Source organism: Neomonachus schauinslandi, chromosome 13, assembly GCF_002201575.2.
Source record: "Neomonachus schauinslandi chromosome 13, ASM220157v2, whole genome shotgun sequence".
NCBI classification, from domain to species: domain Eukaryota; kingdom Metazoa; phylum Chordata; class Mammalia; order Carnivora; family Phocidae; genus Neomonachus; species Neomonachus schauinslandi.
Genome location: NC_058415.1, coordinates 7,582,968 through 7,597,465, shown reverse-complemented (window position 1 = coordinate 7,597,465; position 14,498 = coordinate 7,582,968). Strand labels below are relative to the sequence as shown.

The 14,498-nt window shown below is 49.7% G+C and overlaps 1 protein-coding gene across 1 annotated transcript in view; it reads right to left on the bottom strand.

Annotated features, from left to right (window-relative positions):
- Positions 1–13,812: 13,812 nt before the first annotated feature.
- The window catches only part of GLIS3 (GLIS family zinc finger 3), a 425,196-nt gene continuing 424,510 nt past the window's right edge, over positions 13,813–14,498 (bottom strand). The window contains exon 10 of the mRNA XM_021694421.1: positions 13,813–14,022. Coding sequence (XP_021550096.1) covers positions 13,886–14,022 — 137 coding nt within the window. The 3' untranslated portion in view covers positions 13,813–13,885. The remainder of the gene's footprint in view (positions 14,023–14,498) is intronic.

Sequence of the window (14,498 nt, the reverse complement as noted above, 5' to 3'; positions counted from 1 at the left end):
CCCTCGCCCCGCCTCTGCTCTCGGTCCCGAGGTTGCAGCCCAGAAAGAGGAAAGCCCAGAGAGGGTGTCCTGGTGTCATTCACTCGGGGCACCGGTCGCCCCAACATGCTGCATGAGCCCCGTGGCTCCCACGCTTGAGGACAGCAGGTCCCCCTCCAGAACGTGCCTGGCACCTCCCTTGCGGCCGCACAGGAGGAAATCCTGCCACAGGTCCCTTCCTGGGTCCGTCTTCTTGGAGAACCATGAATAGTGCGCGTTGCCAAGTGGACGGACTCTGGAGGCCAAGCCCCTTGTGGCCTGGGAAGGAGGGGGCAGCAGCTTCATGCACACTTTCCAATGGACACAGCTGGGCGGAGGAGGGCGGGGGCCCCAGAGGGATGCCCGCCAGGGGTCCTGGAGAAAAGGCTGAGAGGGGAAGCCAAGTGAGCACAGAAGCCGGTCAGAGCCGTATGGGTCCTCTGCTTCGACTCACTGAATTTTGCAGGTGGGGGAAGGAAAACAACACTTACTGGGGGCCTGCCATGTGACAAGCACCCCAGTCCCCCCGGACCCTGTCGTTGAGGTAGGATCCTGATTGAATAGACAAAGAGACGGAGATCAGAGTGGTCAAGTAACTTGCCAAAGTGGTGAAGATGCAGTGGATTCCCAGGCCATCTTACTCCCAAGATCGAGGTGTCGTCAGAAGGGACCCGGCCACAGTCACCCAGTGAGAGCCTGGTCTTGGACTGCCTGCCCAATGCCCTTCGCATCCACCACGCGGCCTCCAACACCATCCAGGCTGAATGGCTGATCCCAGGCAGTCAGAGCCCAGCCAGACAGGTGGACATCTACCCCAAAGAGAACGGAGCAAAACCCCAGGATTGCCCACTGCAGCCAGGGCTCCGCTAGGGGCCATGGCCAGGCCTGCCCAGCAACAGCTCAGCACAGATCAGTCCAGTCTCGAAGAGGGATGAAGCCCTAGAAAGTGTCAGGGCTGAGGAAAAGTGACCTCAGAACCAACAGGAGAGCCCAGGCTTCCTGTTCTTGGGCTGGTTCAGGCCACCGACGCTGCATCTGGGTTGCGCCCAGACTTGGCAGCGTTCAGGGCCCGAGCTCTGGACTGGGTGGGCGGCCCCGGGGGCCCGGAGCACAAAGGGGTTTCTTCCCTCACAGGCCCTTGACCTCAGACATGAGCTCTTTCTGGGGACAGGAATGTGGCCTTTTGAAAGTCTAAGCAGAAGTGAGCCCAGGGCACATGGCAGGGAGAAGAGAGAAGGCGATCTGGGATTGATGAGAGAAGGCCCAGCTGTGCGGCCGGGCTACACAGATGGGCCCCCCAGCGCCCCAGAGAGACCGTGAGCTTGATGTTTCAGGCAGATGTGCCGGGGGGGGGGGGTGTCACGCTACATCGGCAGGCTGCACAAAGGACCCAGCTGTCCAGACGTTCTGGGTGCCATCCACGGAGACATGGTCCGCACATGCTCGATGGGAAGAGCACAGCCAAGTCGGGGGCTCTCGGAGTAGAAATCATAATGCATCGTTTTGTTCTGAAAAGTCTCACAGGGCGCCTGGGTGGCTCAGTCGGTTAAGCGTCTGCCTTCAGCTCAGGTCAGGGATCTCAGGTTCCTGGGATTGAGCCTGCTGCCCCCCCTTCTTGTACTCTCTCTGTCAAATAAATAAAATCCTTTTAAAAAAAAGTCTCAGACTACAACAAATGTTTGCATTGTACGCCATTCACTGTCTGGCGACTGTCAAGGTATTTGCTGGGCCCCGATGCTGGGACACTCCGTGCGGAGGTTTCATGGGCCAAGACGCTCCACTGCACACCTTCTCTCCTGGTGCTTTGCGGGTCTGCTGCCTCTGAGCTCTGAGAATCCTCCCAGGCCTGCCCCAAGCATTTACAGGGCCCACGACGAGACTGCAGATGGAGCCCACAAACTCAGAGATCTAAATATTTAAAAAATCCCCAGACAAGCTAGAAAGACAATTAAATATAGTATATTCCCTCCTCTTACCAAGTATGCTTCCATCATAAGCTGGAGGGCGCAGTCTGCTTTAGAAGGATCAGAGACTCCTTGGATTTCTTGGCCAGAGCTTGGGTGGCACCAGGAGAACCAGGCCCCCGCCTCCTGCCGGTGACCCACTCCCCTCCTCTTCAAACCCTTGGTGTCATCTTCAACCATGAGGCAGCTTCATGCTCACTTATGGCTGGCCCAGTCTCTGTGTCTAGCTCCAGCCTCGTCCCGTGTCCAGGTTCATCCACAATCCCATGAACAGCCACCCCTGGCCACCCCCTCAGGTGGGGGATGTGTGCACCCGAGACCTGGGCCCCTCTTTGGGGGGTGGATTTGAGAAGCAGCCTGAGCGGCCCCGGGAGCAGCAGGGGATACCCCCGACAGGGAATTCTGAGGTTATAGAAACCTGGAGTGGGTCTAGAAGGGGAGGGAGAGCAGGTTTTGGGTGGACGTGTGAACTCCTCGCTCTGGGGAGCAGGCGTGGTGGGAGGGCACCTGGTGTAGCATCTGAACATGGGGCTGGCCCAGGAGAGCCTCTTGTTCGCCTTTAAAGACAACCCTTGCCTTTTCTCATGGCCCCAGGAAGATGCTGAGGAAGCATCTGTGTGTGCTATGGGTCGCTCTGAGCTTCAGATAGACAGACCTGGACAGGCAGCTGCACCCCGAGGATGGGATGACTTGCTTTTACTCCAGGCTAGCTCCTTTCCTTCAGGCAGCCGCAAGCTGATCTCAGAACCATGGTCATTCTGTGGGATTGCCACAAGCGACCACGATCAGTGCATCGTCCGTGATTTTTAAGGGATGGCAACAGTCTTCAGTGAAGACTTCTCAAGTGCCTGGGCCTATGCCAGATCATCTATGTGCTTGTCTCACTGCTTGTGAGATGAGCATGACTATTCCTGCTGGAGAAGAAGAAATGGGCCCAGAGCAGTGTCCTGTAGGAACTTAGCTCCGACGCCATGAAGTGTGTAAGTGGCAGAGAACAAGGTATCTCTGGCACCAGAGGCTGCGACCTTCCTTGATGCCCTCCCAGGAGGAGAGAAAAGCAACAGGTCATCCACCTTCCCACCCTTCTCAAAATTTCTCACCACTGTGCCCCAGGGAGGAGTAGGCTAGCCATGAGAGAACGTACTGGAGATGCTGAAGTCCCAGGGACTGTGTGCGTGTGTGTGTGTGTGCGTGAGCAAGCTAGCAGGGGAAGGACAGTCAGAAGTCCATTTTCCAAAGTGCATGTGAGTGGATGTGCCCAGTACCCTCTTTATGGCAAACTGGGAAACCTAAAGATGGAGGGCTCATGTTTCCCCCAGTGCCCTGTGTGGCAGGCACAGGGTGTGTGCTGGGCCGACAACCTTGACTTCTTCTGAGTCTGCGTTAGCTTCAAGGCTCTCTGGAGGGATCTCAGCCAATGAATGACTAAGACAGTGACAGCCAAGATGCAGCCTTGTCAGGGGGGGCTTCTGCAAGGGAGTGGTATGATGGCCTCGCTGATTCCCCCCAACATGGAATCCCTCTGCTGGGTAAAAGCCGTCTTTGTGCCAGAGCTCCTGCCAAGCCTCCATGTGGTTGGCATCTCAGTCTGATGGCACCCTGCCCGACCCTGCTTCTGGCCCTTTCCTTTCACAGGTGACATTCTCCAGTGAACGTGTTGCACTTCCAGCTCTGTCTCAGCATCTGTGTCCTGGAGGGCCAACCCTCGATGCTCATAGCCTCATACTTCGCAGACAACCAAACTGAAACCCCAGCCTGCTAGCATACAATGCCATGAGGACAGGGACGACTATGTGTTTTCTCTTCTGCATTATCCCCTGCACCTCCAATCATAACTGGCACCCAGCATTGGGTATGGGGCTCAGTAAACATGTGTTCAATGAATGAACCACGTCCAAATCTCCACCTTTGCTCACACTGGGATCGGCTGGGTCTGCGCTAGTATTGCTTTTTATCAATCCTCTAGTTCACTCACCACCTCCTCCTTCAGCTACACCAACATCCAAGCCCCTGCCTTCCTCCTTCCTTTCTCTCCCTGACTCCATCACTGAGAACTTAGGTCAGGCACAGTGCTCGGTGCTCAGAACCACCTTCCACAGTTGCTCCAAAGCACCTTCCCCTCTTCTCTACAGCTTCTCTTCCTTCTCTGCGTTCCCAGCCAGCCAGGCAACACGGCCACCTCCATTCTGACCTGTCCCAGAGCCACCTTCCCAACATGTGTCCTGGCGCTTACTTTTTAAATTGCCTTTTAGGTGTCAGGCACCCTCTTAGGTGCTCTGTTTACATTATCTTTTTTTTATTGTGCTAAAATAGACGTAACATAAAATTTACCATTTTAACCATTTTTAAGGGCATGGTTTGGTGACATCAAGTACATTCACTCTCACACCATATACAGAAATAAATTCAAAATGGGTTAAAGACCTAAATGTGAGACCTGAAACCATAAAACTCCTAGAAGAAAACACAGGCAGTAACCCTCTTTGACATCAGCCACACAAACTTTTTCTAGATATGTCTCCTCACACAAAGGAAACAAAAGCAAAAATAAACTAGTGGGACTACACCAAAATAAAAAGCTCTTGTGCAGTGAAGGAAACCATCAACAAAACGAAAAGACAGCCTACTGAATGGGAGAAGATACTCACAAATGATATATCCAGTAAGGAGTTAATATCCAAAATATATAAAGAACTTACACAGCTCAACACCAAAAGAATAATCTGAATAAAAAATGATCAAAGGACCTAAATAGATATTTTTTTCCAAAGAAGACACACAGATGGCCAACAGACACATGAAAAGATGCTCAGCATCACTCAGCATCAGGGAAATGCTGATCAAAACCACGATGAGATATGACCTCACAACTGTCAGAATGGCTAGAATCAAAAAGATAAGAAATAACAAGCGTTGGCGAGGATGTTGGAGCACAGGGAACCCTCATGCATTGTTGGTGGGAATGCAAACTGGTGCAGCCACTGTGGAAAACTGTGTGGAGCTTCCTCAAAAAAATTAAAAATAGAATTACCATATGATCTAGTAATCACACCACTGGGTATTTACCCAAAGAAAACAAAAACACTAATTCTAAAAGATATATGCATCCCTATGTTTGCTGCAGCATTATTTACAATAGCCAAGATGTGGAAGCAACCCAAGTGTCCATCAATAGATAAATGGATAAAGAGGCGCTGTCTATTTATATATATACCATGGAATATCACTCAGGCACAAAAAAGAATGAGATCTTGCCATTTGTGACAACACAGATGGACCCAGAAGATATTATGCTAAGTGAAGTAAGTCAGAGAGAGAAAGACAAATACTATTTGATTTCACTTATATGTGGAATCTAAAATACAAAGCAAGGGAACACACAAAAAACAGAAACTGACTCATAAATACAGAGAACAGACTGGTGGTTGCCGGAGGGGGGAGGGTGGGGGGAGGGGCAAAATGGGGGAAGGGGAGTGGGAGACGCAGGCTTCCAGTGATGGAGTGAATAAGTCCGGGGGATGCAAGGCACAGCATGGGGAACATGGTCAGTGGTACTGTGGCAGTGTCATACGGTGACAGATGGCACCCACCCTGGGGTGAACATTGCATAACCTATAGACTTGTCAAGTCACTATGTTGTCCACCTGAAACGAAGGTGACACCGTGTGTCAACCGTACTTCAATGAAAATGTGCATTCACAATAGTGTGCAACCATCATCACTACAGGATTTTTTTCATTATCTCAAAAAGAAACTCTGTACCCATTAAACAGTAAGTCCTTCCCTCTTTCCCCAGCCTTTGGTAACCTCTATTCTACTCCCTGTCTCTATGAATTGGCCTGTTCCGGGTACCTCCCACACGTGGAACTGTACAATATTTGTCCTTGTGTGTCTGGCTTGTTTTATATAATGTTTTCAGGGTCCATCCACCATTTTGGTACCTGTCAGAATTTCCTTCCTAAGGCTGAAGAATATTCCATTGTATGTACAGACCACACTTTGTTTATCCATTCATTAGTTAATGGATATTTGTGTTGTTTCTACATTTTGGCTACTATGAATAATGCTGCTAGGAACATTGGTGTATAAATATCCGCTTTTAGTCTGTTTTCAATTCTTTTGAGTATAAGTGGAACTTCTGGATCATATGGTAGTTGTATTTTTAAGTTTTTGAGGGCCCACCAAACTGTTTTCTGCAATGCTAGCAGGTACTTTTCAGGAAAAGGGTTCCATGGTCAGTAGACTTCATCCTCAAACTCTTTCTTAAAGAGTCACAGTGCACTTAGAGTAAAGGCTCTGACAGGTCCTGAAGTAAAGAATCTAAGTAACTTCGATCCACCATCCTCGCAACTAATCTGGCAGTGGAACCCTTTCTTTGCCGAGTAACTGGTAAACACACCAGCCTCTGCTGGTTTGGGAAACAGTTCTCTGGGCTCAGCAGGAAGAGCTGGGGCTCAGGGCCAATGCGGAATCACTCAGAGCCCAGAGACAGGGCCCCCTCCAACTCTGCAGCTAGCCCATGGGGCCCCCTTGGCAAGTTGCCTCCTTCTCCGGAGGCTTTGCACCTGCCCTGTGCTCTGCCTGCTCCACCTCTTCTCTGCTTCTTTGCTTCTTGAAGGTTCACTTGGTCTTTAGGACCAGCTCAGGCACCTACTCCTTCTCTCAGGGAACTCTGGCCCTGCTCTCCTGTCTCCCCAAGTGGGATTAGAAGCCCCTCTCCTGCTTAGCTCTTATAAAACTGTGTTGTCCTGTTAAATGGCTGCCACTATATCAAGGGGTCAGCACCACAATTCGTTTGCATAAACCACCATGGGCGAGCTTACTAAAAATGCCGATGCCTCCATCTTACCCTACAAATTCCTACTCGGTAGCTCTGGGGTGTCACCCCAGGCAATGTTCTTGCGCGGATGATTCTCAGAATGCCCCTGTTGTGAGCTCTGTGAGGATAAGCACCACTTCCTCCTCTGTGTCTTGTACACGACAAATATTGAATGAATGAACGAATGAATGAGGAAGGAGGGCATGTAGGCATGAATGAGTGAAACAGCTGTTTCCTCCTCTGTAAAAGGTGAGGTTGGAAGAGACGTTCTCTAAGTTTTCTCGTCGTTAAACTTCTCTTTCTAAAGTTCAGGGTATTTTGCCCAGGAAACTTCATCAGAACCGTACATGATACACAAGCCCAAGCACCTGGAATGATTGGGGAGACCTGCCGAAGAAGATTTAGTCCGCGCTGGTATTGAGCAAATGACCCGGGACTCATGAGTACCCGTGTTCTTGACGCTGTCGATTTTATCGTCAGTTAGAGAGGCGAAGAGCAGCAGATGCTTGTGCCCGGATGAATTCCGTCTCATTCTAAGAGCAAGTAGCTGAGAGGCAGCACTGTTAGAGTCAAGAACCCCAAAGTTTGAGGGTTAGGGAGGGAGGCATAGGGGGGACCAGGGGCTGGAGCTGGTGCAGCATCCTCTTTGCTGCTTGGAGGGGGCACAGACTGTTAGCAAGGGTAGAGTGCTCCCACCATTTCCTGGCACAGTCTTTGAATGTAAAAGCCCAACTCTCCCCTCCCCGAGGACCCTGCAGGTTTCGAGAGGCAGCACCGGCTTCTCCTAAGAACTACGGCCTGAGAAAAATGAAGTCTCCCATGCCTATAACTTCTCAGCATTTCAGAGGAAATGGTTGGCTAGGGCTGCCAAGAGCCAGCAAATATTTGGTTAGCCTGGAAAGAATGGGTGCTCGTTTTCCAATTCCCACAGACTTCTGCACGCCCAGTTCCTTTTATTAAAAACTTCAAATCCAGAGATAAAGTCGAATGGCACTCCAAGCTCTGAGCATTCATCTGTATCCCGGGGAGCAGGACCCAGAGTCTAAACAAAGAAAAGCTTAATCAATAGAACTCATGAATTTCCTCCAGGAAGAGGACCCAGCGCAGTGGAAGGATCGGCAGAGGGTCTGAATTGCGGTTTTCTTCGCGTGGGTATCTGTGGAAAGTGCTGGAAGACGCGCCTCCTGTCCGTGAGGGTCAGCAAACTACGGCCCACGGGACAAATCCCGCCGGCTGCCTTCCCTTTGTTTTCGTACAGCCTGTGAATTAAGAATGTTTTTGATTTTTTACAGCTTTAAATAGCTGAAATAAATCAAAAGAAGACAAATATTTCATGACATCTGAAAGTTGTGTGGAATTCAAATTTGTGCCCACAAACAGGGTTTTATGAGAACACCGCCACACCCGTTCGTTTGCATGTCATCTGTGGCTGCTTTTGAGCGACAGGACTGAGTGGCTGAGACTGAGACCACATGGCCCTCAAAGCCTAAAACAGGTTCTCTCTGGCCGTTCGCTGAAAAAGTGTGCAGACCCCTGGAGTCGGGGAGGGAAGGCCCGGCTTTCATTGGTATTTGAACTCAAAGCTAGGAAAAAAATATATATATAGACACACACACACATACACACACACAGTTAATTATAAAGCAGACACCTGTTTAACCTAACAAGTGGGTCAAGAAATAAAACAGTGCTGGGCAGCACCCCAGAAGTCCTCCGTGTGTCCTTTCTTCCTGACCTCAGCTAATCAGTACCTGGACCTTTGTGATGACATCTTCCTTGTTGTTCTTGATACTTCTACCACCTGAGCTCTGCAAATGAATTACGCTTCCTCATGAACCGTATATAAATAGAACACTGTACATTTGCTTTCTTTCGTGTCTTGCTTCTTTCTCTCAACATAGTTTGTGGGACTCAGCTCTGAGAGTGTGTGTGTAACCGCCTTCGCTGCCTGGCCTTTCTCGCTCTGTGACTTCAGCAAAGTTCATCTCTTCATTTTACTGTTGTTGATGGACAGGTGGGGAGTTTCCAGTTTGGGGCCATTGTGAATAGCAATGCTGTGAACATCTTGCATCTGAACCATCGTTGACTTATGCAAGAGTTTCTCTCTAGAGAGAGAGAGAGGCGTGGAACTGTTGGATCGTGGGTTATGTGTATCTTCAACTCTACCAGTTAATGCCAAATTGTTCCCCAAAGACGCTGAACCGGTTCACGCTCCCACCAGCTGCCTCCTTATTTAAGGAGCAGAGAACTCTCTTGAGTCTTCTCAGCTCTATTTCTATCTTCAAAACCTAAACCACAGGGGTCTGCTGCCTGCCCCTCAGTTCCCTGAAGAGACAGACAAGGTGCATGAGACCCATCATCTCTACTGCTTCATAGCTTAAGTCTTTTAAAAATGTAGCAAATAGACCGTCAATATTCCAAGAATGATTCTTGAGAGAAGATGATCTCTTTCAGGTTCATGTGCGTGGCTCCGGATCAGCCAGGTGTGAGAATGCCCTGACCACCCTCTCCCTACCTAAACGCTCCAGGTCCCATGTTGGGAGCTGAGGAAGGAAGCTCATCACAGCCAGTGAGTCAAGTGGCCTTCCAAAGCCTGCCGAGTGCACGGCAACCGCCCCTTTCTCCTTCGGGCAATCACAGGACTTCAAAGGTTGGGGTATCAGCTCTCGGGAAGCAGATGCTTGTGTCTTTTTCTGCAGGGTTTTAGGAGAACAGGGCTGAAAAGGCCTAACCCCGCATGGCCAGCATGCCCTAAGCCCCTCACCTGAAGGACCAAGCACGTAGTGGCATTTCTGACACATGATGTGGTATTGCATTGAGAAGGGACAAATAAACCCCAAGCGCCAGCACACATTTATCCAGTTTGGGAGGCGGATTAATAGAGTAACCAATAAAACATGTATAAAAGCTTTAATTAAATCTGATGAAATAAAACTTCATGTTTTATTTATGGACACTCCCAACATGTAAAGGATTCGGGGACACATTCATTTTTACTGCCATTTTGTCCTCATATCTATAATTAAATCCAGGCTGCAGCTCTGGCCCAAAGCGATGCGGCATTTTCAAGCTGGCCTTGGACTCGCCCTCCCCCACCCCCATCTGCTTTTAATTATAATTACCATCCCAATAGGAAGGAGGCTTATGGTAAAACAAAACACAATAATCAAACAAACAAACAAACAAAACCCTGGGTTGTTCCCATTGTGTTTCAGAAGGCCGTGCAGAAGGAGGATTTCAGGGATTTCAGGCAGGTGGGCCGTTTTCTCCAGTTCCAGTTTTATTCTGTACCAAGGGCACAATCCCTTCATTTTACTTTTGACATAAAAAAAAAAAAAAAAAAGGACTTCATGAAACAAGACAAAATAACTTATGATTATACGAAACATAACTGTGACAAATCACAAAACTATACATATTAATAGAAAAAAAGTGTACCTAATTCTTTAAAAGATTTATGACAATAAGCACCAGATGTGCCCCTAAAGAAAAATCGGCCCCATATCCAGTATGATATATGCAGTTCATTTCTCTACGTGAGTGTATATAACTATGTACAACAGTCTGTGTGATTTATGGAAACCAGATTTCCACTTCTCCCCCCCCAAAGTGCTTTATGTCAGCAACATTACACAGGATGCTCTTCTGTCTGTACAAAATAAATCTCTTCTTTTTTTTACATTCGCCATTTCTCCAATCACTGGTTTTTGGTTTTTTCTTTCTTTCTAAAAAAAAGTAACTGCAGAAACCCCACACCACTAACAAAAAGTGCCATTACAAAATGCTGCTAGAAAACGTCAAGGTCAAACAGTCAAATAAAATACCAAATAATTAAATTGGACATTTACAGTCGCTATTCCTGATACTTCAAGGCAACTGGACAGTCGAGGTTCTTGGACAGGGTAGCTGGACGTTTACCTCTGCTCTAACGTAGTAGTAATGTGCTTGACAGCAGGGAATTTAAAAACAGCACACCACCACCAACACTCTTGTTTTATCAGTAGGTCCACTGAAGGCCTTCTGTCGGCTTTCGAATCACCTATGCAATCGGGGGAGACAGGGGTAAAGGGGGACACCCCACAGGACCAGTACATCCTTAAATAATATTCAACAGCTAATCAGCGGCTAAATTACAACTGACATTTTGAGGCGGTGCCTTTAAGGAATTAAGACAATGCAACAAACGAAATGTCTCCAGGCAGACTGATTTTTTTTTAATGTAATAGGATAATTGGCTTGGGCTGTGTGTATTTTCACAAGCACCAGTTTTGTTTTTTTGTTTTTTTCTAAAAAGGGGGAATGACAATCTCTGCTCAGATGTTTATGAAAATGGCTGGTTACACAGCAAGACGAAAAAGGCCAGGAAATGGAAGGGAATGAATTCTCTGAAGTTTCTACTTTCACTGCTACACACATGATGATGAATGCATCTATGAATCTCAAGCAATGTGAAAGCCAGCAAGGGACAGATCGGAAGGTCAGGTGAGATTCTGGAAGCCAAGGACAGCCTGGGCCGTCTCCAAGGAACCTGACCGTGTCAGGCCCTGAGGGCTGAGCTCAAACCTGTAGCCATCAGGAAACACTGAGGGCCATGTGCGGGGACACGAGCTTGCAGGCTGCACTGGCCCTGCCTGCCCCACGCTCACACCCATGCCCTTTTCTGCCAAGGAAGGAGGCCCTGCAGGTGTCCCCCCCCCCCGCCCCCAGCAGTGACGAGAGACGGGCAGGGCCGCCGTGAGGCCACGGTCAGACGAGGCACTGGCACAGGGGCTTATCCTCCAGCCAAAGAGGAAGACGACCCCCACGGTGCCTGAGGTTCGGCTTCTGGCTCTGTCCTCCTCCCCGCTGTCCACTTCAAACTATGTAAAGCCACACGGCAGGGCTGACGTCACTGCAATCAAAGCAACAACCCCTTGCTTTTCATCTTTTTCCTCCTCGTCACACCAAGTACGAAGTATGTTCTGAGTTCCTCATAAAGGAATTTAAGAACAGACACATTGTCTAACGCTATCGGAGCTTACCTTCCTTTCCGGAGTGGGACACGGGGACACACGGGGGACGGCAGCGCTAGCATGCACGTGTCCTGGTTTACACCAAGTGACAGAACCCACAACGTCTGCAAGGAGGCTGGCATTTTACTCGCAGTCTGGGAGCTCGTCTGGCTGGGAAGCCGCAGGAGCCTTGTTTCGTAAAGCAGAGCAGAGTTTTGTAAAGTGAGTAACCTCACTCTTTTGCAGCTCTGGATGCCTGCATGGTGGCCTTTCTCGGATCAGAGCTCACGAGTCAGAGGAAGCGGACTGACCTCGGGCCCTGGAAAAGCGACCCCCACGCGTGGCTCGTTAGTCCCCTCACTCTATGGCACATGGGGATCAAGTCCAGCCCGTGCAGCCCGACTGAGGGGACCTGCCTGTCAGGAGACAAACTGTCCCCAGGTCCCAGGTGTGACACCGTGCTGGTGAACCCTTGTTGGAGACTGTAATGATCTCAGTGGGACAAATAGCACTATTTCATTTTACAAGAGGAAAGAAACTGAAATGTGACAGTTCTGGAATGTCAGGCTTTACCCCGTGTCTTTGGGGTGTGGCTACTTTTTAGGATCTACGTGTTGGACTTAAGATCTTTTTAATAGCTTCGTCAATGCATCCCAGAAAGTGGTTTCCTATTCAGGGTTGCTATCAAATGACCAAGAGCTCTGTGAACATTCCAGGCCCTCAAAGGAGAGTTTCAGGGAAAAAAGTTAACTTCTTCTGCTTACCTTCCCTGAACTTTCCCTCTACCTGCCTCAGAGCAGACCTTGCGGGGAGGAAGGATGGTCAGGCGAGGGCGGGTGGGTTGTGCCTGACTGCAGACAAGGAGGAGGTGAGAATAATGAGGACGGAGAGGATGGTACGGGGGAGGGACAGACAGACCGGTGAGTGGATATCCGAAAGGAGGTGAGCAGAAGCTATGCAAAAATCACTGGACATTGGGCACCTCTTGTTGGGTTTTCTGAGAGAACCCAGGATCTCAGCTCAGGGGGCCCCTGTTCTCACATCTTCTAGCATGACTCGGCACAGTACCAAGTGGAGGCAATGGGTCAATCAGTCAAGCGATCTTTTCCGTGGAATGAGGTCTTCGAGGTGGAGTCACTGAACAGTCAACCCACCAGGGTTTCCGCTATGGCCCTGGGAAGGGGGCTGGGCCCACCCCCTTTCCCTCAGGTGGCTTTTGTGAAATGTGAAACTACTGGGGGGGGGGTGCTCACAGGTGCGGTGAGGTGGGGCCAGGCCAAGCTACAGCGGTGGCAAAATGGATGTAAGTGGGGTGATTACACTAATTATTTCCATCCAAAGAACAGACCTCTAAATATTTTTTTTTTCCTTTAAAAGTAGATGTAAATAACAAGTCTTTAAAAATAAAAGAACTAAGATAAGTTGCTGGAATATAAAACAAGTCGTAGTGCCTTTCAAGGGACTGTGCTTGACAGAACCTTCTTATTTTGCTTTCAGAGAAATACTGAAAAGCAATTGGTTAGCATGGGCATAGTAAGAGGAAAGAGGCAGCCAGCTCCCCGGGCTGCCAGGCCAGGGCTGGTGCCAGGAGCCAGGGCTTCTCCAGGAGTTGAGCCCAAGCTGTGCTTGGATGTAGGTTTCCCCTGTTGCCTGATTTTGTAGGAGCCAGCGGGGACGGGGAGCAGTGGGGGAGTTCACTGTGCTTCTGGCAGTTTGGGTTGTCCTTCCCTCTTTGGAGTTCTGTGCAAGTGTGATCCCCAGACTTTGTGTTCATATATGCATCCTTTCACTGGTGTCCTTTGAGAGCTGACAGCTGGAAGTCACAGGTATCCGGTAGAGTGACTCTAAATTCCCTTTGAAAAGCCAGTCCTGCTGGTCACCAGCAAACCCAGAGGGAAAAAGGAGCAACTGAACACATTCCTACAAAGCCCGGCTCCGGCCAGTCCTGCCTTCCAGAGACACGTCTGTGCCTCTGCAGGGTCCACCGATGAGGCGGACAACCTTTTCATGCAGTCTCTGAGAATATGAAAATAAAAGGTGGCAAGCGACAAAAAGGTTCTGGGTGCCAGTGGGGGTGGGGGCCAGGGGAGCGTTTAGCCTTCGGTATAGACAGAGGAGAGCTGGCTAGGACAACGGTCCATGGCGCTGATCTGCAGGAACGTGGCATCCTCAGGCCCGCTGCGAAGAGACTCCCCGAAGAGGCTTGAGGACCCTGAAGGCAAATCATACACTGGAAGAGAAAGAACGGGAAAGTTAACAATCGCGCCTGGCCACACCCACCGTATGTGCAGGCAGCAAATGCTGAGGGGCGCCAAGGGCTAGGCCCTTCAGCGGCTCTGTCCTCAGGGACCTCAGTGGGGAGGGAGGTGGACTTGCAGGCAGATGGCCACAATTAGTCTTGGCACAAAATACGGGCTGAGTAGAAGTAAAAGTGTTCTAAGCAAGGGTGAGGATGGCCTCAAAAAAGAGACGGTATTAAAGTTGAGTCATAAAGATGGGATTCTCACAGATGGGAGAGGTAAGGAAAGAACATTCTAGGAGGAAACAGAGCGCAAAGATGGAGAGGGAGGGGCTGTGGGGCCAAGTGCCCAGGCCAAGTTCAGGTGCAGCACATGTGGCGAGACCTCTGTGAGGGCGGGCCTACGTGATCGGGCCCATCTCATGGGGACCTTTATGTTTAGGCGGCTGGAGACCATCTAAAGTGTT